The sequence below is a fragment of the Phyllostomus discolor genome, chromosome 7 (assembly GCF_004126475.2).
Source record: "Phyllostomus discolor isolate MPI-MPIP mPhyDis1 chromosome 7, mPhyDis1.pri.v3, whole genome shotgun sequence".
NCBI lineage: Eukaryota > Metazoa > Chordata > Mammalia > Chiroptera > Phyllostomidae > Phyllostomus > Phyllostomus discolor.
Genome location: NC_040909.2, coordinates 28,668,932 through 28,694,758, shown reverse-complemented (window position 1 = coordinate 28,694,758; position 25,827 = coordinate 28,668,932). Strand labels below are relative to the sequence as shown.

General features: G+C 39.8%; 1 protein-coding gene across 9 annotated transcripts in view; it reads right to left on the bottom strand.

Annotated features, from left to right (window-relative positions):
• The window catches only part of NEK11 (NIMA related kinase 11), a 216,287-nt gene extending 190,460 nt beyond the window's left edge, over positions 1-25,827 (bottom strand). For all 9 annotated transcript variants that reach the window (XM_036030649.1, XM_028518308.2, XM_036030651.1 and 6 more), the window contains exon 1: positions 25,658-25,827. In XM_036030649.1, coding sequence (XP_035886542.1) covers positions 25,658-25,827 — 170 coding nt within the window. The remainder of the gene's footprint in view (positions 1-25,657) is intronic.

Here is a 25,827-nt window from a genome sequence, read left to right as displayed (position 1 = left end):
GTCCCCCTCCCACCCCACGCAGCATGAGATCTGACTGGACAACAAAGCTTTGGGAGCCACTGATGGTGCAGCACCCTCACTTCACATACGCGGGCACTGGAACCCAGCACAGTTGTGAGGCTCGACCGTGCGCCCTCCTGAGAATATTCCACAGCCAACACCACTATGACCCCGAGACCCCAGTCAGTTTCAAAACACCATTAGGAAAATCTCCCTGACGGCTCTGGCCCATATTTTAGAAACTGCAGTTTGTGATAGCTTCCCCTTGTTCTGTTCCCATTGGTGATTAGGTACAGCTGCTCACTGACCCTTCAATGTGTCTTGTTACCCAATTTATTACTTTCACGTATTTATACTCTGCCTCGTCCCACAGAGGATCCGACAAAACTTACATAATAAAAGAGAAAGCTGAGACTGGCGAGAGTAGGTGGAAATAAGAAGCAGGGAACAGAAAAACAAAAGTATGCTGGCCAAAAATGGCTGCTACGGCAAAACTTCAAATGTAATTCCAAACTTCTTAGAATGTATGATTATGTATGATTACTACTACTATTACTACTGTTGCTGTTATTGATAATAATGTCACAGATGTAACTCTTGCCTATTATCTATCATAGGGTATTCCAACCTCTGGAACCTTCACGACATAACCTGGTTTTCATTTTAGTCACAAAGCAGTGGTAGTTTCCTCAAAAAGGACATCAGTGATTATTTTAAATAGAATTTGTTCAGAAACAGGATTCCAAAGTACATACGGAATAATATACTTTGATGTCTAATTTAATAAAAGCTTCTCGACTCTTACGTTAATTCCAGTTTCCCATTTCGGTGCACGTGTATGGAGCACCTGAGCTTGGAGTACAAAACACCCTACTTGTCTGAGGCACACCCATGGCCTTCCAGGGGTTTGCAATCCAGTGGGAGGGCAGAGACAAATTATCACAAACTGTAAGAAAGCATCATGCACCTCAAAAGAATGAAATGAATATCCTAAAAAGAGGACGAAAGGCTAAGCTATGAGATAACCATATGAAAACATCCGACCACTAACACGGTGACAATGGTGTTAATTTTGACAGTAGCAAATGCCACATGAGGAGCAGTTGTTTGGCACCAGGCGCTGTGCTAAGACATTGTTATAATCCTCACTTTTGAAATGAAGAAACTGAGATAGACAAGTTAAGACCCTTGCTTAAAGGCACCGAGTCTACAGAGTGGCGCCCAGTAATAACAAAACTAAGACCCTACTTCTGAGTCCTGAGCACCTCACTGCTGTGGGACCCTGCCTTCTGAGTTCACAAAGTCAGGCCCAAACGAGCTGCATGCGGAGAACACAGGGTTGATAACACGAATGATCAGGAAAAAAGAAAGAGGTGCCCTCCTGCCTACTCACCCCCTCCAAAAGCACATGTCCAATTTTCATGAAAAAACTTCCAGAAATTGCAGAGCGATAAAGACACGAATCTCTGGCAAAACTGAAGGACTGGTGATTGAACAGATGGCTCTTCTGCATTTAGAACATGAAGCAGAGGCCAGCAGGGGCTCACACGGGCTATGGAGAATAAGCCATACTAAATTAACCTAATTTCTTTTTCCGAGAGGGTTATTTGATTGGTAGATCAGAAAGAAGGACTTAGTCATGGTATATCACGATTCCAGCCCATCTGATAAATTCATGTGAAGAGATGGCAACAAGAAGGGTCTCGAGATAGCCTTTTAATACGGGAGAGATGGAGTCCTCATGGGGATTCACGGCTGACTGGACAAGTAGACCAAACGTGCTAGAGCCTTGGGGCTCAGGCCACTTTGCAGGTGCTCCCTTTTGTAATGCCACTGGAATTCTTCCCTAACAAGATCTTCATCGACATTTTGTTAATGACTTGAAGATCCAAAAAGACATATTTACCAGGGGACGTAAAGCCAGGCAGCATAATCAAAGCATAGACATAGTCGGAGTCAATTTTTCAAAGAGATTGAGGAAGCAGAAATGTGAGCTGGAAACCACCCAGGTTAAATGTTGCAAGGATAAACCTGGAGTTCTAGCATTACAGCTAGGAGAATAAAATCCTCAAATTTCAAATGAGTGGAACCTGGCTTAAGAGTAAAATGGCTCATTTATCAATACAAAAATCTCTGAAGGTGGTGTGTGGGGACAAGACTAGTTGCCCCTCAAAATTCAGTATGAGACCACAACATGATGTGACCGCTAAAAGGGCTCCTGAGATTGCAGGTGATTCTGAAATGTCTGTGAGGTTTCAGTATAAATATACTTGGCCCCATCAGGCCCCTTGTACTCAGGCCTGGAAACCTCATTTCAAGAATATTGTCACCAAAGTTAATCCAAGAAATGACGGTTAAGATTTTCAGGAGTCTTAAAATCAGGTTACCCAAGGAATAAAAAAGGGACTGAACAAACACATTTTGAGCAATAACTTAGGAAAATGTGCTAGGAATGTTTCCTGTGCCTTTAATACCTATAACCATGTAAAGCAGCTATTATTTTCCCCACTGTACAGGTAAGAAAACTGAGACTGATAGTTTAGGTAATTGTCTGAAGTAAATGGAGAAATTGAGAAATGAATGCAGAAGAGTCTGACGTGAGGGCGAAGGCATTTTCCAATTCGTTATTAAAGCAACCTCTATCCTGTGGTTAAAACATTGATAATATCAACATTACCCGAGAGAAGATTAGACGAAGAAGGGACGTGACAACTATGCCATACAGCACGTGCCCTGGTGCCACGTGTCTACGCCTTCCCTCAATTTCCCCCACCTGAGACATCCTCTCTCCATCCCTTCTCTGCCAGACTCGCATTCACCCTGTAAGCCTTGGCGCCTGCGCTCTCTTCCACAGTGCCTTCTCTATCCTGTAAAAATAGGTTCAGTGCGCCTCCACCTGGCATGTCCTGCAGAGAGACGCAAGTGCCCGTTTACATCCATGCTGGCCTGCCACTCTGTCAGCTCTTTGAGGGTGAGAGCCATACCCTATTTGGTTTTCACTTTTTCTTCATAACAGCTTTATTGAAATATAATTCACATACCATAAAATTCATTCTTTTAACATGTACGGTTCAGTGGTTTTTAGCATACTCCCAGAGGTTTGAAACCATTACCACTATCCAATTTTGGAACATTTTCATCATCCCTCTTAAGGACTGCATTGTGGCCCCTCCCACCCTCAATCCATATGTTGAAGCACCAACTCCCAATAAAAATATAACCAGTTGTTTGGAGATAAGGTCTTTAACGAGGTGATTAAATTTAAATGAGGCCTCTAGGATAGGGCCCTAATCCCATATGACTGCTGTCCTTGTAAGAGGACAGACAGACAGACACACAGGGGCAGGCGCAGGATTACACCCAGTAAACACCTTCGTGAGAACATAGTGAGTAGGTGGCCACCTATGAGCCAAGGAGAGAGGCCGCAGAGGAAACTGGTCCTGCTGACACCTTGATATCAGGCTTCCAGCCTCCAGAACTGGGAGAAAATACACTTTCACTGTTTAAGCCAACTCGCTGTGATATTTTGTTATGGATGTCCTAGGAAATAATACCATCCCCAAAGAAACGTCTTAACCACTAGCTGTCACCCCCCTTTCCCAGGTCCCGGCAACCACTACCCTGTGATTTCTGTCTCTATGGATCTGCCTGTTCTGAATATCCGAAATAAATGAAATTATACAATACATGGTTTCTTTCACTTCACGTGTTTTCAAGGTTCACTATGTGTTACCAGTAATTCATTTTTTATTACCGAATAATTCTCCATTGTATGTATACACCACGTTTTGTTTATCCATTTGTCAGCTGATAGATATTTGGGTTGTCTCTATTTTTTGGCTATTATGAATAATGCTCCTACCAACGCTGGTGTGCAAGTTTTCGTGTGGCAAAGGTTCCCTTTTCTTTTGGGTACATACCCAGGAGTGTAATTGCTGGGTCATACAGTAACCCTGTGTTTAACATTTTGAGAAACAGGCACGTTGTTTTTGCAAAGTAGCTGCACCATTTTACATGGCCACCAGCAGTATATGAGGGTTTCGGTTTCTCTGCTTCCTCACCGACACTTATCATCTATCTTTTTGATTCCCATCATCCTAGTAGGTATGAAGCGATCTCTCATTGAGGTTTTGATGGGGATTTGACAACTCAACATAACATTTTTTCACGTGCTTATTGGCCATTTGTATATCTTCTCTGGAGAAATGTATAATTTCTATTTGTTTTTATATCTCCAGCCCCTGATCCAGAACTGGACACACAGTGGGGGCTGAATAAGTAAAAATCATAAACCACTTGGAGCAGAATTACCCAGCACTCTGAGATCCTAGCTGAGACCTCCTGGATCAAACTTCCCATGCTCAGGCCCAGGAATCTACATGGAAACAATGTCCCAGGGAGGTTTGTACCTCACTTTGAAGTTTGAAAACTACTGCCTTAACTGAACAAAGATTCTTTAAACATCTAAATCACTGTGACATATTCAGAAGTAAACACACGATCGACGCTGCTGCAGACTGCAGAAACAGGCCTGGTGGACACGAATCACAGGCAGGTTGACATGACCTCGTGAAACTGTATCAACTGAGTTGGGCTGGCCTGTTTGCCATGGAAGATGCAGAAGGGCGTCTCACACCAAATGGCGTTATCTCACATTGGTTGAGATAGAGGATGGCATGTGGTCCTTGTAGGGAAAGTATGCTATTTCTGTACCTGGTAAATTGCATTAATTTTTAAATATTCTGCCATATGGTCAAATAGCATGTCCTGGTTTTAGTTATATCTAAAATGGATGGAGTCTCTACTGAAAGAGAGTGTCTATGTTTTTTCTACCTCTGGATGTTTTTTTTCTACTCTTGCTTTTCTCTAAAAAAAGGAAAAACAAGATTTTAATATATATTACTTCAAAGACTGCTAATATATGTGTACTCTCCTTTCTGTTCTCTGCCAGGTTTCTTTGTTCCAAGCAATAAAATAAGACGTGGCTGACTACAATGAAAAAGGAATTCATTACAAATTTAATGAGTGGGTCACAGATTCACTAAGAGGTTCAGGAGACCAGAGTGTGGACGATCTCTGCCACCACCACTGGGGCTGGCCCCTGTGGCCCTGCTGTCCCACGAACTCCATCTTGCTGCCATTGCCACCACCAGAGTGGCCTCCCTAGGCCCCTGATTTTTTAGCTCACTGGTGCCTAATTCCCAGTCCAGAGCATCCACTGTAGTGTGAGTTTAACACTCACTCAGTAGATAGTTGAGTTGATAATGAATGAATTCAGTGAGCCCTGGGAATGCTGGGAACCATGAGGCATGTATGAAAAACCTCAAAGGCCCAATTTATTTCTTCTAGGAGCTTAAATTTTAGGTGAAGAGCTGAGGTATACAAAGATGGTTGTTGAGCAATCATTACAAGTTCCCCTTAACCAAGGGGCCCAGTTGAAGGTGGCAGGACCTGTGCAGCTGCATAACTGCAATGATGGGGGTTAATTTATACATCACCATATTGCTCGGCAATGGATGACACTTGGCAGCTCGCCCTCAGGCCTGGAGCTCTCTGGTCACCACAGAGGATGTCATGCAACCTTGCAATCTGAACCAGGGAACCTTCCAAGTTAAAGCCTGAAATGCCTTTGCCTGGCAGAGAAGGGAGATTGCTCATGATGGGAAATGATTTACAGTTAGGATAGACAGAGAGGGTCCAGTAGATAGAATGCCTTAGATGTGAGGCTTAATTTAAATTTTGTCTGCCAGCTCTTCAAGAGCTGTAAGATCTTTTGGCAAGAGAGTGACATTATAAAAGTAGTGTTTTATAAAATGGTTGTCCTTGAGCTCAAGGAAAGAATAGAGCAGCCCACCAGTCAGGAAGCTACTATAGATGTAAAATTACAAAGACCTATAGTAACTTCACAGTGGAGAGAAAAAGGTAAATTGAGAGACTGTTAAGGAAGAATTGGCAGGTCACTGGACCTGGGGAGAGAAGCCAGTCACATGTGACACCATTTACCAGTCTTCAGTAGTAGTAGTAGTAGTAACTACCAGAAAAAAGGAAACTTTCCATTTGGTTTGCAAAATTTCAGACAGTGCCTGGATATTGAAAGGGAGATTGCCTTTCGACCCCGAAAATATGAGCTTGCACAATGGTGAAAGGTCAAAGCTGGAGGTGCAGCCTTATGGTCATCTGCTCTCAGGTAACAGGGAGGATGTGACATGACACCTATGCTTAAACATACCACCCTTCGCCCCAGAGAACACTCACAAGATCAACTTCAACTCAGTGAGTCATCAGAAAGCTGGGTAAATTGCCTCAGTGAAAAACCAATGAAAGCCAGTGAAAAATGGCAAGACAAAGCATATTTTCTCTCATTAAGCATGGCCTCCAAGACCTTTATGTCTAAGATTCCATGTGAAGATCTGTTCAAACAAGATGAAGATCTGTTCAAATAAGATGACTTCACCCTTGCTAATTACTGTTTGACCCTTGGGACCAAAACAACTCAACTACTTTGACTGCTACTGAACAATGACAGGTCTCTCATTTGGGGGGAGACTAAAGTTGCCCCACCCACCCACCCACAGCCATCTCCTCGCTATCCTGTGTTCAGGGCTGGCTTCCTGGGCATGGGGCCTTTGCAGTGACACAGAGCCCAGTGATTACAAGGGTCCTACACTTGGTCTAATGCTCTGCTATCACTGCCCTGAAGCTCTTAATAATTTTTTAACAAGGGACCTTGCATTTTCATTGTTTACTGGGTTCTCACAAATGATGTAGCCAGTCCTGCTTGCGTTATTCAAACATAAAAGCTACTTATAAGTGACCACTGCTAAACTAATCAACTTCATTCTTGGCCACTGGATTAACTTTGCTTTTATATATTTGATACAGTGAGGCAGGGCTCAGATCGGTCCATCCTGTATATACCTGTCATTGCTATGAAAGCTCTTAACATGGAAGGGATGTGAGACTATGTTATGGATGAGGAAGTCGAGGCCATAGGAGCATTTACAAGAACTGAAACATCGTTATCCGTCAGTGCAAATCAGGTGCTCAGAGCCATGCTCCCACTAGTGGGACCACTTAAAAATTAACTTTCTGAAGTCAGTAGAAAAGGCAAAATGGAAATCAACTGTATGCATCCTTTGATATAAATGCTGTTAAACACATACACCTCATGCCATGTCAATGGATCTTAATTTGGTTGCATTCCTTAGAAGTTTATGTGGGAGAGCTGAAGCACAGTGACAGAGCTTCAGGGAATGATGAGGCTCTCAGATGCCATTTTTATTACAAAATCAGGCTCTCTTTCTCATGGGTTACACATATAAAATTCTAACTAATGTCAGCAAAATATGACTATTTAGTCATAATAGTTTTACCCTAACTCTTCAAGAATGTATATAAAAATAACAAAATCAATGTACACAATAAAATGTCCTCTTGTATTTGAATCTTCAGCCCCAGAAAGAGTACCTTGAAATAAAATTGAGGCAATTCTTAGTAGTTTGAATGAGGTAAATATGTTTTCATGGGACCAAGAAAAATAACACTTCTTAAAATAATCTGAAAATGCATTTTTAGTGTTAATTAAGGGTTCTCCTGCACTACAGATCAATAATATCTTGTAGTTACCTAGAATATTTTAAAAACTTTATTTGAAGCATCTTCATAGAAGTACTGTAAAATCAAACAAAATTATATTACTGAAATGTTTTATTTTTTCAAAAGAAAAAGTTACATTATTAATGGGAAACAATATATAAAGACAAATTTATGAGACTTTCAGGATCAACTTTGATCAATTTTATATTATAGAAAAGTAAGGCAAAAGAAAATTAAATACTTCATCCTCAAACAATTAAAGAGTTTGTTTTCAAAATTTAATGGTTAAATCCTCAAGCAAAATACAGGAAATCTGATGTTTGTTCTCAGTTCCCAGCACACCTTAGATTTGAGCCAATCACCTCTCCTCAGTTACCTCAGCAATACCCAGGGATGACCCCTGTCACCCAGACAGACATATCTGTGAAGATCAGGGAATGACAGGTAAGACTGTCTTCGGAGCTGAAGCTCAGGGCGGCTTCCCTCTCTTGTCCATCCTGCAGTGTAAGTCATTTAAGGGAACTCAAATGGAGGCTTTAACACATCAAGGGATAGAGATGAGTCAATGGGCATTTTAAATTTAAAATACAATGATAAGCAATGTCCAGAAATTGCACCAATAGCTTGCAGCCCTCAGCCTGAAGAGGGGGTCTTTCAATGCCTAAGCAGCCCTGATCCAGAGCTGGCTCTGTTTTCCCTGAAATTGGGGGCCAAGGACAGGAGGGGGTACCTGTCCCTGTGAAGAGCGTCTGCCCTGACCCTCTTTGTTATCTTCTCTGAAAGCAGAAGCTGGGGACCCTTGATGACACAGCTCTGTATTAGACCCATCTGCTCCCCAAAAGAAACCATTACAGAAGGGATCTGGAAGCTTCCAGGCTCCGAGTATAGGAATTTCCTGAGGACCTCCACGTCACTGAGTCTGATCAGGGAAAAACACACTGAGTGTGCCAGTCACTGCTGAAGGCACAAAATATTTCCAGGCATTGAATGAAGCCGAAGCCTGAAAGCCATGCTCCTTTGAAAATACCTAACTTCTAACATACCCTGGGAGACCCCGTCCGCAAGGGCAGGGATGGGGGCAGCTATCAGGTAACAGGGATCTCCCCATCCCAACACCACGGCACCTACTCATTGCAGTGTGAAATCTCTTCAGCAGAGCAGAGAAAGATGCACATTACGCAGAGCCAGGGAGAACCAGCCAGAGATTTCATAAGCTCCTCTCTGCTAATGTCAAGGCAGTGAAATGGAGTTAAAGCCCCTGGGGGAAACCTGAGTGCCATTTCTCCACCCTCACAGTCACCCCAGTTCCACATACAATAGCTCCAGCCCTCCGGAAACAAGAACTGAATAACCATACTTGGGTGTCTCTGTCCTGTTGCCCAGACAGGGAAATATAAGCATATAGAAAATTGTGTATCCCTCTGCTACTAGAAAAACAAGACCTTTAGTGATAGGTTTTGCTCCACAAGTCCTTCCAATGATCTTTTATCGGGTCTTTTTGTCAGAGTAACTATTTTCTATCACGTTAACACCAAACAAAATATGAGCTACTGACTAGCCCTTATCAGACAGACGCACACCTGCATTCCCTACCCTCTTTCCCCGCTTTATTCTTTCCATAGCATTTCATCATACTTTAGTGTATTACATAATTTTATTCATTGTCTCTCTCCACAGCCCCACCAGAATGTCCTCCCGCCCTCAGAACAGGGATTTGCTGTGTTCGCTGCTGCTCCCCATGCCTAGGAGCAGCACCTGACTCTGGTAGCAGTCTATCCATTGACCAAAGACTGAAGACATTCACACTCAGGGATGTCAAACTCATTTTCACCGGTGGCCACATCAGCCTCACATTTGCCTTCAAAGGGCCTAATATAATTTTAGGACTGTATAGATGTAACTTCTCTTTAACAGTTAAGCGAGAGCTCAGCGCTGCCACCAGGTAGAAACAAGGTACTGGGCCAGATACAACAAGGTGGAGGGCCGGATTTGGCCCTCAGGCCTTGTGTTTGCCACCTGTGTTATAGGTTATTAAAGGTAAATACTACTTTCTATTATGGACTGAATGACTTTGCTGCATTAAGCACCTGGCTGAGAAAAACTGGACCCATCATTGTTTCCTGCAGGACCTGGCAAGGTGAATATTTACATAAAAAGAGTGGCCCCTCTCCCACCCGGAAACAGTGAGACAGCATGGCTCTCCCGTCCCCAGCAATGACATAGTCTAGCCAGTTTATTAATACACCAGCCCTGCCCGAGGCTGGTCTTTCTGCTGTATCCAGAAAAAGAGGCAAAGCAAATTCACCCTTGGAGTGAGAGACGGGGAGGATGGCACAGAGTGGGAAAGCTGCCCAACCGCACCTCTGAAGGTTTCACACACGGGGACATCCATCAGCCACAGTTACAAAGCCCACCCCCCGGGCCAGCGCCAGCAATTCCATGTCCATCAAGTAGGTCCAGATGTCCTTCATTGGACAAGCCTCCCTTCTCTGCAGCTCCTCTAGATTTATCTTCTGCATCAGGGCTTATCACTAACATGGCCAAAATGGCCTTTTGCTCAGGGCTGCAGATTCTCGAAGGGCTTCCAATCCCGACTCTTGACAAGAGCTCCAAGTCAGATTGTACACCCTTGTGATTGTCCTCTCTTGTCACAGAGACACACTGACAGCTCTGACAGATGTTTTCCACAAAACCTTAAATGTGTTTCCCATTTCTGGGCCTCTGCAACTCCAATACACTAGGAATTAAATTTTATAATAATTCTATAATTACCTTGTGAGTAGTAAGTCACATAGCACTGCATCTTTTTGTGTTAATATTTTTGTTGTTGTTAAATTTAAATTTAAAATATACCCCATTTTGGCCCTGGTTGGTAGTTCAGTCAGTTAGAGCATCCTCTCAATATGCCAAGGTTGCAGATTCAACTCTTAGTCAGGGCCCATACAGGAAACAACCAATGAATGCATAAATAACAAATCAATGTTTCTCTCTGTCTCTCTCTCTCACATCAATAAATATAAAAAACAAAATAGACTCCATGCTTTTTGCCCTATTTCACAAAGTCTTTAATAGAATGGAAGTGTCCCAGGTCTCTCCCAGCCTCTGACAGACTCCAATCCCTCTCACCCTGCCGGCCCTTCTAACAGAGCTATTTGCAACCACCTCCCACTCTCAGCCCAAGTGCCAGCTGCTGTAGGACAGTGGCTGTAGCTGCTTCATAGCTTTACCAACCACGTGCTCGTTCAATGACACTGTACTTTGCCATTGTCATGGGCAGTGGGGAGTTAAGTGTGGTTAAATTTATGGCTTTGTCTTTCGAGACAGAGCACACACACACCTTTGTATACACATAAACTAGGAAATATGCATGCAATACAAAAGAAACACCAAACCTATTTCATGCCAGTTACTATGGTCTGTGAAGGTAAAAAGATTTTTCCAAATTTATTTCTCAGCCAAGTTGCACTATTCTGAGGAAAAAATTAAAAGTATGTTAATGATCTATTTTTGTCCTTTTTGTCATTTAACCAGTAAAACTGAAATATTGGAAGAGCGTAATTACATGGAGATGACATTGTGGACCCTGAACTAAAGCTGCCATTGATCTGCATGTTACATTACCACCATCTGCTGTTCACAACGGTGACTTCTAAACAGTGGCTTTCGGTCTTATTCCCCTTGCTGGATCTTTTGTACATCTATTCCCTCCGATGCTCACCCCACTAATCCCAACACAGCGTCCGTGGGGTCTGACACACGCAGTACTTCCTAAGTTGGGCCCCTCAGTACACTAGTGCTCATAAGAGTGGCCTGCAAAAGGGGGAGTTGCATGGTTGAACAAACTTGGGAAAAACTCCTGAAGAGTCACAGTTTATCCCAGCAGATTTAAGGCTCTGAGGAGTCCCTCAACAGGAAAAAAAAAAAGGTGTTGTAGAACCCAGTGTCTTCCAAACTTGTTTAATCATGGAACTCCTTTTCATATAGAACACCTATGAACATGTTCAAAGGCAGCAGCATTTGCTGTTCTAGTGCTTAGGGGAAGAGGGCACTGAGCCTATTCCAAAAAAACCTGGCTGTACATGTTTCATTATATCAGATGCCTGCGAGCAAGCTAGACAATTTTACAACATGATTTTTGTTTATACAGTTTGTCACCAGATGGACACATGTTTGCTGTGTCACCTCCAGAAAAACAGGAGGGCAAAGTCACTATCGCTTCACAGCAAGGCTGTTTCAGAAAGTGAAAAACCATCCCCTCCCTAGGCCTCAATAACAAGTTTCCGGCATTGCTTTTCAAACTCTTCCAGAAAAATATATCTATTAGCAAAGATGTATAAACTCTTATGCAAGAAATAGTGACATGTGAAATGTCCAGGGTTATTCACTGCAGCAGCATTAAATAACAAATGATTAAAAACAACCCAGTGTAAATCATCAGAAAAGTGGATGAATTATACTATGGCCATACAAGGGAATATACTATACAGCTGTAAAACAAAGAGTGGGGACAATCTCTCTATACTAATGTGAAAAGGTCTTCAAGATATTTTGGCATAGGAAAAAAAAAAAGCATGGCCCAGCTGGTGTAGTTCAGTTGGCTGGAGCATCATCCAGTGCACCAAAAGTTTGCAGATTTGATTCTCAGTCAGGGCTCATACCTAGGTCATGGGTTCGGTCCCCAGTTGGGGCACATACAGGAGGCAACCAATCGATGTTTCTCTCTCTGGAATCGATTCATACATATTTTTTAAAAGCATGAAACAGAAATATATAATACACTAGTTTTTATCAGAGAGGGGTAAAAATAAGAATCTATATTCCAGAGTTGCTTTATATACATATAAAGCATATACATATACATATAAAGCAACTCTGGAAGGATCCATAGGAAACTCTTCACAGTGGTTACCTTCTGGGGAAGCAGAGAGGAACTAAGAAAAAAGAGGACAAGAATGAGAAGAGACTTTTAACAGTATACCTCTTTATATGTTTTAAGTCATATAAATGTATAACTTATTAAAATCATATTAAAAATTCAAAAATCATGCAAAATGTTCATTCTACTCAAGATATACTTACATTTATCCTCACGTTTTTAAAAATTACCCATTTTTACAACAGTAAAACTACATCCATGTTTAAACTACCTCCTGCTTGATGGGTCATCTGGGATGTCACATGTTGCGCTACTGTGGAAGGTATGGGTTTAGGCCACGTAAAACTTGCTAAGCATTTAGCCTTCATTCCATTTGGAGAACCAACATCAGCACACAAAAAATCTGGAACTCTACTGAAAACATGTCTGCTCCACAGTTGGGACTTTTATCTGCAGACTGGGATTTTTCAAACATGGCAAGGTGAACCCCAGTGTCTTAGACCTCGTATGCTCAAAATCAGTACTCACTTATTTTTGGAAGTTGACCACACAGAAAGTGCTACAACACCAAAATGGCAGCCCAGAATGGGAAGTGTCACAGACTGGGGCCCACTCTTCAATACCAGAGTGTCCCAGGATAAGCAAACCAAAACCTCTGCTTTACAGCCCAAAGTACATGGAATTTCAAACTCTCCGACTACATCTAATATACTTTCAAAAACTTGGTGATTATGTGTGTGTGTGTGTGTGTGTGTGTGTGTGTATAAATATAAATCAAGCTGGCTTAAGCCAAATAATTTCCTATTCTATTTCCTAAATTAAAAATAAATAATTAGGCTTCTTTTGGGTATACTTTCACAGCACTTTTATCAAAGTGATTTTACATAATATATGTGAGAACATGACTTTTCTTTCTATGAAAGCTATGGTCTAACAAATAAATAAAATACAATTCAGATATTACTCTGATGGAACAAGCAAGTGCAATATGACTGATGTCAATAAAGTGTACTATAGGTTATCTGCATTTATCCCAGAAAAGATACTCTGAGGACAAGTTTTGTGTACTTGTTTACCTCCTGAGGGTGGTTTAATAAACTAAAAGTGTCAAAAATGCCTCCTAAACTCTCTCAGACTGTAATTTTATTTCTAGGCATAACTAAGGCCAGAATTAAAAAGACAAACAGTGTGAATAGACGAGCCAGTGCTGCAGGATCGGCAGGGAGCCATTTGTTACCACTTTCATCAGCTCTGACTCCCTTTTAGAAGGCTGTTCTCTTTGGAATCCCCTCAGAGAAACAAACAGGCAGTGGGATGGTAAGGATTTAAATCTCTACTGCAGTCTCCTGACGATCTGTTGGATATTCATAAGTGGCAGAATGATTCTACCTTTAGGTTTTATTTCAGTTGTAATAATGAGCTATGAATAATTGATCACTGGGTAATAAATTATTCAGGTAGGCACACAGTTTCCAAGGAATCCTGGAGTGAGTCTAGCTAATGGCATAATATAAGCCAGAGGCCGCTGCTGAGGAGACACCCCACAATCACCCCACACTGCAGAGGCGTGGGTAGTTAGTGCTTCTCAGCATGGGTTTTCCAATGAGAGGCCACATTAATGCCCTTTGATATTTTATAAAGTAGAAGTCCCCACAGGGTACTCTACTGTCTGTCTAAGTTCGGTTATGAAATACTGAGCCCTGACTTCTTCATTCATTGGACCAGGATATTTGTTATCATCTGAGTACAGCCTTTGCTGCTGAAAGTAGTGTTAAACTGAAAAAGTGTAAAATCAAGAATGTGTGTACATACATACACACAAACACATAAATGTACATTTGTGTGTATACATGCTTGTATACATACATAGTTTGTGTGTATATAGGTACACACCCACACAGTCTTTGTGATTATACAGAACTAGCAAAATAATGCTGAAATAAGCTTTACCTATAAGAAATTATCTTCTATTCTCACTTTTTAAAACCTTTGAATATAATTTATCCCTTATGAGCTCAAAACTCAAATTCTTTAATTTTCTTTTACAAATTTCTTTATTGTTGTTCAAGTAGAGTTGTGTCCATTTTCCTGCCACCACTTCCCCTGCCCCCCTACTCCCCACCTCCCACCCTCAATCTTTTCCCCCTTTGGCTTTGTCCATGGGTCCTTTATATATGTTCCTTGATGACCCTTCCCTTTCTTTCCCCCATTATCCTACTACTCCCTCCCTCCTAGTTACTGTTAGTTTGTTCTTTATTTCAATATCTCTGGTTATATTTTGCTCCCTTGTTTGTTTTGTTGATTAGGTTCCACTTATAGGGGAGATCATATGGTATTTGTCTTTCACCAACTGGCTTATTTCACTTAGCATAGTGCTCTCCAGTTCCATCCATGCTGCCGTGAAAGGTAGGAACTCCTTCTTTCTTCTGCATAGAATTCCATTGTGTAAGTGTACCACAGTTTTTTTATCAACTCAACTTCTTTAAAGACAGTAAGGATCACCTAAAATTCAACTTCACATGTGCCAAGCCCCATCCATACTGAAGATCCAAACACTTCCCTACTTAAAGTAATGTTAAACAGCCTTACAGATCACATCCCTCGTTGATCCTTCTTGTAATTTCCATTTCTAAAACAGTTATAAAAATAATAGAAATTACTCCTTAGAGCTCAATAGTCATCGTACTGAAAGAGCTTTGAAAGACCACATGGATTAAAAGCAGCACATCAACAAACAGTAAATCCACTACTGTAAAAAGTGGACTGGCCGGTCTTGCCCGAAACCCACACTATGTGCATCTGTGCAAAGCCCATGAGAAGAAAGGCACAGGGAGGAAGGGAGAGAAGGAAGGAAGGGCTTTCAGGCCACAAGTTTTCCGCAGATCTCCCCTAGGGGAGGGCTGGTACAGCTGCTTGATTTTTCAGGGGTTTTCCAAATTTGAACTAATATGAAATTAGAAACATCAATAAAACTTTAATTAAAATGCTGAGTGTCTATCACATATGGGAGAAGTTGATGGTTCTACCCAAACACATTCTAAGCAAAGCTTCAATAATCCACATTTTCCACTCTTGGAAACCCAAAATGTGTGACAAGAGTATCAACATACACTTTAACCTTCTTTCCTCACTTGCTCACTAAAAGTCATAGAAAACAAAGCCCATAGTTTTTCTCTGAACCAGAAACAAGAAGATTGGCCTGAGCCCAAAGATTAAAAGGAATGTTGAGCTTAAACTATAAAATTCCACAATGGTTGTCACCAGCAACTACAACATCAACCAGTTTGACAACCTCAGAGGTTTTCATTTTTCATGGTCCAGGGTTTGCATTTTCTAAGCACATTTATTAATGTACAACTGACAGACAATGCATTGCACACATGTAAAGTGCATAATTTGATAAATTTTGACATGGATATGCCCATGAAACCATCTCCACAAGCATGATACCACGCATGCTCATTGCCCCCAAAAGTTTCCTCTTGCCCAGGGTTTGCTTTCTCAATGACTAAAACCCCAGGTGGGTTCTTCACATTATGACTAACAGCAGTGCTGAACTAATAAGTATGTTCCATAAGAAGTGAGAGATTTCATAATTGTTATCCAGACTTATGAGTATCAGGTAAGGGGGTTATAAAAGCAGCTGAGAAACAATATGTGATTGTGTTCTTGTTAAACTATGGACAGAATATTTAATTTCACAATATTTTAAAGCAATGAAGTCATACAATATTAACTGCTTATTTTTAATCCCACATAAAATTATTTACACAATGCACAATTAGTGTAGTACACAAGCTATTTTTCGAAGTCTTCGGTATCAACTATGTCTATTTCCCATATAAATATTTATAATTTACAAATTACTAGTTCTAAAACTAAGCTTAGGAATAATTAACCAAGAAATTAATAGTAACATAAGGGTTGTTGTTCTTCTCCATTGTTGACTTTTAAGTCGTGTACATCACTATAAGCTCACCATTTAGACATTCATGTCATGAAAACAAAACTTTTTTTCCCCCCAGGAAAATAAGCCCAAGTGTCAAATACAGAGCCAGAAGCCAGTTTCAATGTGAGAGTTTTCACCTTCTCATTTATCCCACATTTAAGCTATAGATGTATCTCATTCCAAGTTATTTAAAGGTAGATGATATCACAACTCAAATTTTCAGTTCAAAATAGTTATAAAGGTAGGTTCTAACCAAAAATGGCCCATACCTACTCTCAGGTCAAAGCATAAGTCAATAAAGAACCAGATCATTTCAGAAGGCAAAGGACAGAGAAAAAAGATGCTCCCCTCAGCTGATCTTGTTGGAGTAAATGCTGGTACAGAACTCCCTGCTGTGTGCCTGGCAGAGTGCTGGGCTGTTTGACCACCAAAAACTATTGGAGGTAGAAGTCTCCCAAGAAGGCTGCTTGAATAGAACCAGGAACAAGAAGGATTCATTACAGATTATACTTGAGTGTGTCATGCTTACTTTGGGGTCAGGGCATTAAAGTTAGCCCCCACAGAATATTTTCACACCAATCATTAAAAACCCTGAATTTGGTTACTGATGTCCCTCTGCAATCTATTAAAAATTGGCTCAGTCTTTGCTATAATATATCTCACCAAAAAAGGGTGTTTTTGGGGGGATAGAGGGGAAGAATTTTCACTATACTACACCCATAAACTTTAGTTTTTATACATTATACACTCATCCTTAAACTGTTTTATTTACTGAGTAAATGAGAGAAAATAACATTTAAAAGAATAGGGTGACATAAATCTTGTGTTTTTAAATTTTGGGGTAGTCAGTAATGACAAAGTAGAGATCAGTATATCCAATTACACTTTTAAATTATTATTTACTAAAATTGTTTAGATATCATCCCCTACCTCATATATTTAAATGAAGAATTATATTCCTTGCTTCCTGGGGGTATTCAGTGTTAGCAAAACCATTAGGTTTCCCACTCACAAACGCATCAGAACAAAACATTGGAATACCAGCGTGGGATAAGTAAAGGATTTAAACAGCTAGCCTCAAACTCTAATAAACATATTATAGTAATTTCTCTGAACTCTTTTCCTATCAACAATCCTTCTCTTTTAAATAAATCACTTTTGTTTTCTTTCAAACAACAGTAATATTTTTTAAAGCATTAAAAAAAAGGAAGGGTTTTTTTTTCATGCTGTTGACTGCTTTCTAAATGCTTCTTGGTGATTCAGTCTTCAAAGCAGGCTTTTTTGGCACCCTGCCCAAGTCACAATGAAACTGAGGATTTCCCTGCATCCTACAAATTCCAAAATAATTTATTTATTAGTTATCTCTCCTCTGTAAATATTAAAAGCCAGATAAAAAGCTCATAGCTTCTTTTATGCTAATACATGCAGCAAAGCAGCCTCAGGAAAATGTAAATTATTTACTCCAGAATATCAACTTTATTACCATGATTGAGATAAGTCAAAGTAACTGCACACCCTTGCATCTTCTTTTTTCCCTTCCATCTCCCAGAATCTCAGAGACTTAACTCTATCGCAGACAGAGAAATGGCAAAGCCACAAGCTCAAATCTACCCTTTTCAGATTTACCAAGGAGGAGCCTAAGCACAAGATCCTCTAGAACACAAACTATTTTAAAAGAGACTTTAATATTTTTTTCATATCATAACCCCTCTTAAAAGACTGAAGATTTTTAAAGGAAAAAGACCTGATCACTATAAGGAAAAACAGAAGAAAACTCTGTTGTAAAATAGCAACATGGAAAGAAATCATTAGTTTCCTCCAACTTGCTTTTATAACACTCTGTCACATAAACCACTGAATCTTATTAAATTAACTCAGCCCACTCAATAACCTGATTTCCCCTTCACAGACACCCACTGGAGAGAACTCCTGGTCATAATACAGAAATAATAGCTTTAATAAGCGTATACAGACTGGGCTCAAGGTTGAACTGATTAAATCTACTGATGTTTTGTTTAAAACTCAAAACTGAAAGTAAGGACATGTTAAAGTGATAACGTGAATCAGACAGAAAATCCATAATAGGTGTTAGTAGGTGCAATGTACAAACAGTAGCTTTGCTGAAGGCTGTCCGCTATTAAATAGCAATTACTGTCACATTCTGAGTCGCTGAAAGCTTGTTTCAGGTATAAAATCGCTGCATTCTAGTAAGAACTACTGCTCATTTTTAATTGTTTGTCAGACCACTATAATCAATTTATTAATTCTCTAAGAAGAAATAATGTCCTTTTTTTATAAAATAGTGAAAACTTACACACGAATGGAGGCTTTTTAGTTCACACTTTACAATATGAAAACCAATTTCTGTTTCTCAATGTGTCAGAAATAAATGTAAAATGGATGAAATCCTATTTTTTCTAATTGCAACTGAGCATCTCAGCAAACGTGGCCATACTTCATAACTGGCCCAAATATGCTTCAAATGAATGACACAGAATGCCTGCTACTCCTTAGTGACTGACATTTGTTTTTCATTAGTCTCCCACAGTCATACCATTGACAGAATATGCTGGAATAATCATGTCAAATTTCTAAGGATACTAAAGGGCACAATAGTTTTTTTAGGGAACCAGAGGCTACCATCGTACAGATATTCTCAAACCTAGTTGCACATTTCAATTACCCAGAAGCTCTCAAAAACCCAGATGCCTGGGGGTTACCCAATGAAGTCAGAATGTATTAGATTATAAAACTCAAAGCACTTGTATTTTAAAATACTGTGAGTGCACTGTTCAGCCAAGGTGGAGAACCACCTAGCTCCTAGGAGACTGGGTGACCAACAAATGGTGACTGGTACTTGATGAAAGAATATGTAGGGGCTTTTTAAACTTTATTTTGTGAGTTTTTTTTAATTGTGCATGGTACAAAATTCCAAATGCACAAAAAGTTTCAGTGAAAACTAAATCTCCTCTCCTCATCCTCCACCTCTCAGACAACTACCGCAACCAATGCTATATGTTTCCTTAGGAGACAGAATGAGTGTTTGTCAGTACACGCAGAAAAGACAGAAGTTGGGTGGCAGGGTTATGGATTACCTTCCCCCTTTATGCACACCTGCACTTTCTGTAAAATGCATGTGCATGACTTTCAACATTGGAAAAGGAGGTACTCAAAGGACAGCTGCATGTGTGTGCATCTGGAGCTATTCAGGAGTCACGTACTGGGTCTGAGGGTTCCCCTCAAAATGGCCACTTAGAATATGTTCTCCGTTAAGAGGAAGGGACCTTTCATCTGGCTTAAGCAAATAATTGTCTACTTATTCCACCTAATTTCTTTTGGTTATATACTCACTTCTGATCACATATTCCACTTCTCTAGAACTTGTACCAGAAAACGCTGGGAGGACAGATGAAAGGAGATACTATTCTAGGCCCTGAATTAAGAAGTGGCATCAAGATTTATAGATTTATCTTGTCTGAATTTAGTTGACATAAGCCTGTCACCAAGACTGACCATCTTTAAGTATATTAAGACAAAAAGCTGAGACTTGAACCCTAGTGTGGTGGCTTAACCATGGTTCTGTCCTTCAGGGGCGCTGACCGCCTAGGCCCCATCCTGCTGGTCATTATATAGCAACACAGTACTTTGGCCTTGGGCTGTAAGTCTGAGATGCTCTCAGGAGAGACTGGGAGAAGCAGAGCTACTTAGCTTCACAACGATGAACCCAGATTGTTGCGGGTTTTTAAACTGTTATCAACCCTTTATGACTTTTCACTCCCCTTACTCTTAACATCTAGGACCACCTCTCTGCTGCGTGAGTGTGACTAGCAGCAACTTAGCCCCCCTCCTCCATTCTGTCTCTGTGGCTGGGTGGAAAGTCTGCTTGTTAGGACTTTAGAAAATCTACTCTAATACAGGCCTGAGAGCTCTTTCAGGAGGCCTGGGCCTCAGTGTGTGCGCTTAAGGACATTTCTCTAAGGACTTGGCGGCCTTTCCTATTTATCTCCTAGTCCTCATCTCGTGCTAGACATTTGATACCGGGAAGAAATGCCACGTGGAAAGAGAAAGTATTTCCATGTTAACCATGCTGAGCATATTGAGGCAAAGGCCAATGTGTAGCAGGCACACAGTTCAGAGAAATATATGGATATTAATTTATAGGGACATGAACAAGGGAAAAAAATAAAAGTTCTTAAATAGCACACAGAAGCTAGTAAGATAATGATTGTATGTAGCTAGAAAGGGAGCTGGGCAGCGACCATTCCAACATCTCTAAGATCAACTAGCCACACAGCTGTTTAAGCATCGCACCGTTTGGTCATTGTTTTTTTGTATGTTAATTCTGTCTCCTCCAGACTGGAAGTTCCTGAGAGCCAAGCCTTATTTCCTATTGCTTCAGTTTCCTCCCTAGTGCTCAGCCCAGGGCAAAGGTTAATACATAAACTGTACTGAATTCAAAAAGCAAAAGATGACAGCAGAAAATCACCTCCACGAAATAATGTTACTGTATCTTAACTGTGATGAAAATTTTAAAAACCATTATAATTAGCATTCCATGTGATAAGGTGAATGTTGAAATTCACTGCAGCTGTGGCCATGATTAATCATGTATTTTATCACTAATAAGTGATCATGTACAAGTTTAATCATGTATTTTAGAGTAAACTTACTTCCCTAACAGCTTTCTTTTAAATTACATGTAGTACGCTAAGGGCCAAAAAATGCTTGGCTCATCGAAATCTTATGGGTCTGATGAAAAAAAGGAAATTAGGTTAAAAAAGTAAATTTTTGACACATTAACAAAAATGTAACATTATGAACTAGAATTAGAACACTCTTCAGGGATCAGTTAACATCCTCACACCCATTATACCAGAGTTTCTATAATTATGAAAGAAAATATCCCCAAATATTGTTTTATGAATTTCATGATGGAGACTATAACCAAGGGAAAAAATCTATCTCATTCACTGCTCATTTTAAGTTTAATTTTACTCTACTGTGATAACTAAAAAAGGAATTCCAGATATTTATGCCAAAAAGAAAGTTCTCTTCAAATATAAATTAATCAAGTGCAATGCCTGTAGTGCTTTTTAAATTTTTATCCCATAGCTAATGCAGAAAGTCAATAAAAATGTAAATGAATATGGTATTTACCTCATAATTAAAATTCACAATATATGAAAAATGTCAGTGGTAGAGTGGTGCCCCCAAGTGGCACATTGATAAATTGCAGTGTGCTGATGGAAAAGTTAGCAACACTGCATATTCTGTCCCATTTTCTTTGATTAATCTAAAAGTGCATATTATATTTCAAGGGGCTCTCAATAACTGTCCTGCAGACCATCTTGGACTCATGGTCTCCCTTAGTCACCCTTTTAATAAGAAATACCAAGGGATAATCCAATATGTAAAAGTATCTCTTTCCTTATTATCTCCAAGGTTAGGGGTGTGTCTGCAAAACAATAAAGGGAATGTCAGAGTTACTCTGATTTATTAAGAGAACAGTATTCAAAACATTATAGAAAATTTTTTTAAGAATTAATTTTTTATCCATCTCTAACATTACCCAATTCCCAGTGTCTATGGCCTGGTGTGTAGAGAAGAACTGAAAACCTTACCCAACCAAACTGCTTAGAGAAGGGTGGTGCTAATGTGCTTTGCGCACAAACTGAAGGTTCAACTGTCGATGCCCTGGGGAAAGACTATAAAAAATATGAGTTTGGTTTCCCTCTCTCCATACATGTATTAAACATAACTGATGGGGGACTCAAATGTTGGAAAAATTTTAGTTTAAGTAATAGCTAACAAGCTTAGTAATCAATGCGTGTACAAAGCTGTTGTCCCAGGGACTGAAGGTCTCACCCACCCTGACTCCAGGAGACCATAAGCACTTCCACCTTGGTGCCCCAGGAGGACTGAAGCAGCCTGAGCCTGTACTCCAGGCCCAGGACACAGATAAAGACTGCTGTCCAGGGCGAGAATGCTGCTTTTTTAAATCCAATGAACTTTTCCCTGAATTCCAGACCCCTTACTTACACTCTGTTCTCCTTATATAAAAAACATTTTAAAATAGAATTTAAGATGGTCTGTTAGGGTACAAACACACCATCTTCTCAGATCACCGACCATCTGAATAAAGTGCTTGTAAAGATTCAACCCCTGTCTCTGCTTCTAGGGTCTGGTAGGTGACAGGCAGCATGAACACTGGCCTTTCCATTTACATAACAATTACAGACGTGCTGCTATCTTACACAGCTAAAAAGTCAACATTCTGAGGGCCAATTTCTTTTGAACAAGTATAGAACTACAAAAAAATGTGGAATGTTTACAACCTCAAGAAAGTTCTTTAAAGAAGTTTTAAAAATGTTTGCCATATTTCTTTGATTTTTGTCTCTTAAAAGTGGAATGCAAAAGAAAAGCTTCCATTTAATAAAGAATTCCAATTATAGTCATTGGGTGGTGATTAGATCAAGTTTCATTAGGCGTCCTTTAATTATTTGTTAACTTGGATTGTTTAGAAGTAAAAGGAATCTAGAGTGTTGTTGAGTAATAATTATATGTAAGACAATATGATACCTGTATTTTATATTTTATACATATATTTACAAATAAATATAATATACCTTGTATTTATTCATATTATAGCCTTTATTATATAATACTTGTATTGATACTTTATACATACATAGTACCTATCCAAACCTTATTACAATGCTTCTTATCTGTAAATTATACCCATTTACAGATAAGAAAACTAAAACTCAGACTAGGAACCTGCATAACGTTAAGCTCACAGTTAAGAACAGGGCTGGCTTTGCTTCTCGACCTGTTCGCCTCCAAGCCTGTCGACTTAACTGTGACACTGTGCTGCCTTCTTCCTAACAGGCCCGGATTTTGTGAGCAGCCACATTCATGATTCTTCATGATTTTAGCAGAGAGTTATAAAATTAAATGTCTACGAAGGTAGACAGGTGGTGGAAAGGTGTGCCATAGGAACAGGAGACCAGGAAGAATGGCAGGAATGTGGCTAATTGGAGTACAGGGTCTGCCTTAAGGGGCCAGCTGCTACCCAGCTCCAGCCCATGCTGGCTACACAGACAGCAATGCTAGCAAATGTTACCAAATCTTTTGGTATTTTCAAGAAAAAATAAAAGACTCCATTTTTATGAGTCTTTTTTTGGGTCTCTCTCTCTCTCTCTCTTTTTTTTTTTTTAGAGCTGCTCACTTTTAAATGCTGGCAACTAATTTAGATTTCAAAAGAAGCACTATACAGGCCAAAAAACCATATCTGAAGGCTGAATGTGGCCAATATGTAACACATTGTAGGGATTCTGATGATGAATGGTTCCTTTCGCGGAGATTCTAGACTAGACCTTCTGATATCGGAGGATTTGTCATGCGTCCTCAGTACTGGCTTCATCCTGCATGCCTAGGCCTGGTCTGTCATCTTCAGCTCAAGTCGCATGTTTTAAAACTAGTTCAGGCACAGGAGAGGTCACTAACAAACCACTTCCCACTCAACCAGCCCCTCTTCTCTCTCTCTCTTTCTCTATCCCTCCCCCCTCCCTTTCTCTTTACCCCCGCCCCCCGCAACATTTCAAGTCTGTAGCTTTCAAGTTTGGTCCTCACACATTACTTTACATCCTTTTAATCAACTTTTTTATAGCCCTCCAGTGAATTTTTAAAATTCTTCATATTCCTCCTTAGTTGAAAAAACCAAAATTGGATACAGAGTTTACAGCATGGTTTTACAAGTCCTGAGTCAGATTTAGGTCTTACTTTCAACATTTCCATAAAGATTCTCTAGTAATTTTCAGAAATTTATCATCCTGTTTTAAATAGCTGGAAGAGTACCTCTAGGACTTAAAAGGGAAAAATTCTTTTCAGTAGGATTCTTAAGCATGTTTCTTCTTTTTAATTTGCTTTTTTTTTTTTTTTAGATTTTATTTATTTATTTTTACACAGAGGGGAAGGGAGGGAGAAAGAGAGGGACAGAAACATCAATGTGTATGATTGCTTCTCATGCACCCCCCACCAGAGACCTGGCCCAGAACCCAGGCATGCACCCTGACTGGGAATCAACGGGCAACCCTTTGGTTCACAGGCATGTGCTCAACCTACTGACCCACACCAGCCAAGGTTTAAAGCATGTTTTAAGGACACCAGAAGAGTACCAGCACTGTCACCATTCTTCAGGTAGGAGTTTATTGAAAGCTATGAATTCTAGATAATTTTAAAAATTCTGGACATAGAGACCCCTTAAAAGGTTGACTTTTAAAATAAAGTAGTAGTATCAGTAACATTTACCTTTATAATTCCCACAAAATGTTAAGAAGTAGAAAATTGTTTATCATACTGATTTTAAATCCACACTTGAAAATCCAATGGGATAAAGCTGAAAGAATTTAGAGTAGCCTCAAAATAGATTACAGGATGGGAATGTGTTCTTCAATTAATGGCTTATTTCTTAGATCATTCTTTCTTCCACTTTCTCTTCCTCCTGTTCTTTCTGACGTGCAAGTTTCTTATCCTCACTTCAGTTCCAACTAACTTTTCATTGCAGCAAATTCAAACAGTCTTAAGCTAAAAATGAAGATTCATCCTGCTCTGTAAGAGATGTACTGCTCAACAGCATTCAGTGTTTTTCTCTGCTATGAAGTTTATAGGTCCAATCAAATCAAAGGAGAAGAAGTAATAAGTTCATCAACATAAGCTGATTTTAAATGGGAGCCCCTATTTGGTTTGCATATCTAATTTGAAAACTGTATAACTACAGACTTGGAAAAACTCTTCTGTAGAAAAAGGCAAAGAAAATTGACACCATAGTTCCTCTAGTACACCCTAGACACCTCAAATGTGAATTTCCATTTATTTGCATTTCATAACATTTCTAAAACTGCAGTCATTATAAACAATTCTTATCCTATCATTCAAGAAGGCCCAATCAAGTTGAAGTCATGTTGTGACTGAGATTCCAGTATGCATGAACATTTTATTTTCATGTAGTCTACCCCATTTCCCTTCCTAAGTCATTTGGGTACTTTACTCACCTGCTGAAATGCCTTAAAAAATCTTATCTGCAAGACATCATTCAAGGAATTTTTTTAAATTTCTTACTACATTCTTTAATGCAAAAGTCAAAGTGAAGGGTACTCCATGTTTTTAATCAGCTAAAAGTTGCATACATGGGCAGCCAAGTCAAGATTTGTAGAAAAAAAGGTGTTTTTACTTACAACTCCTCTCCTTGTTTGGCTTTCTTGTCTGAAACCAGATAGACAGTTCCAAAACTTCCACTGCCGAGTTTCTGTTGAAGCACATATCTTCTTGCGATTAAGGTCTTTGGATACCTGGAAATGGCTGTTGACCCACTCACATATTTGGCAGCTTCTTGGAACTTCAGCAT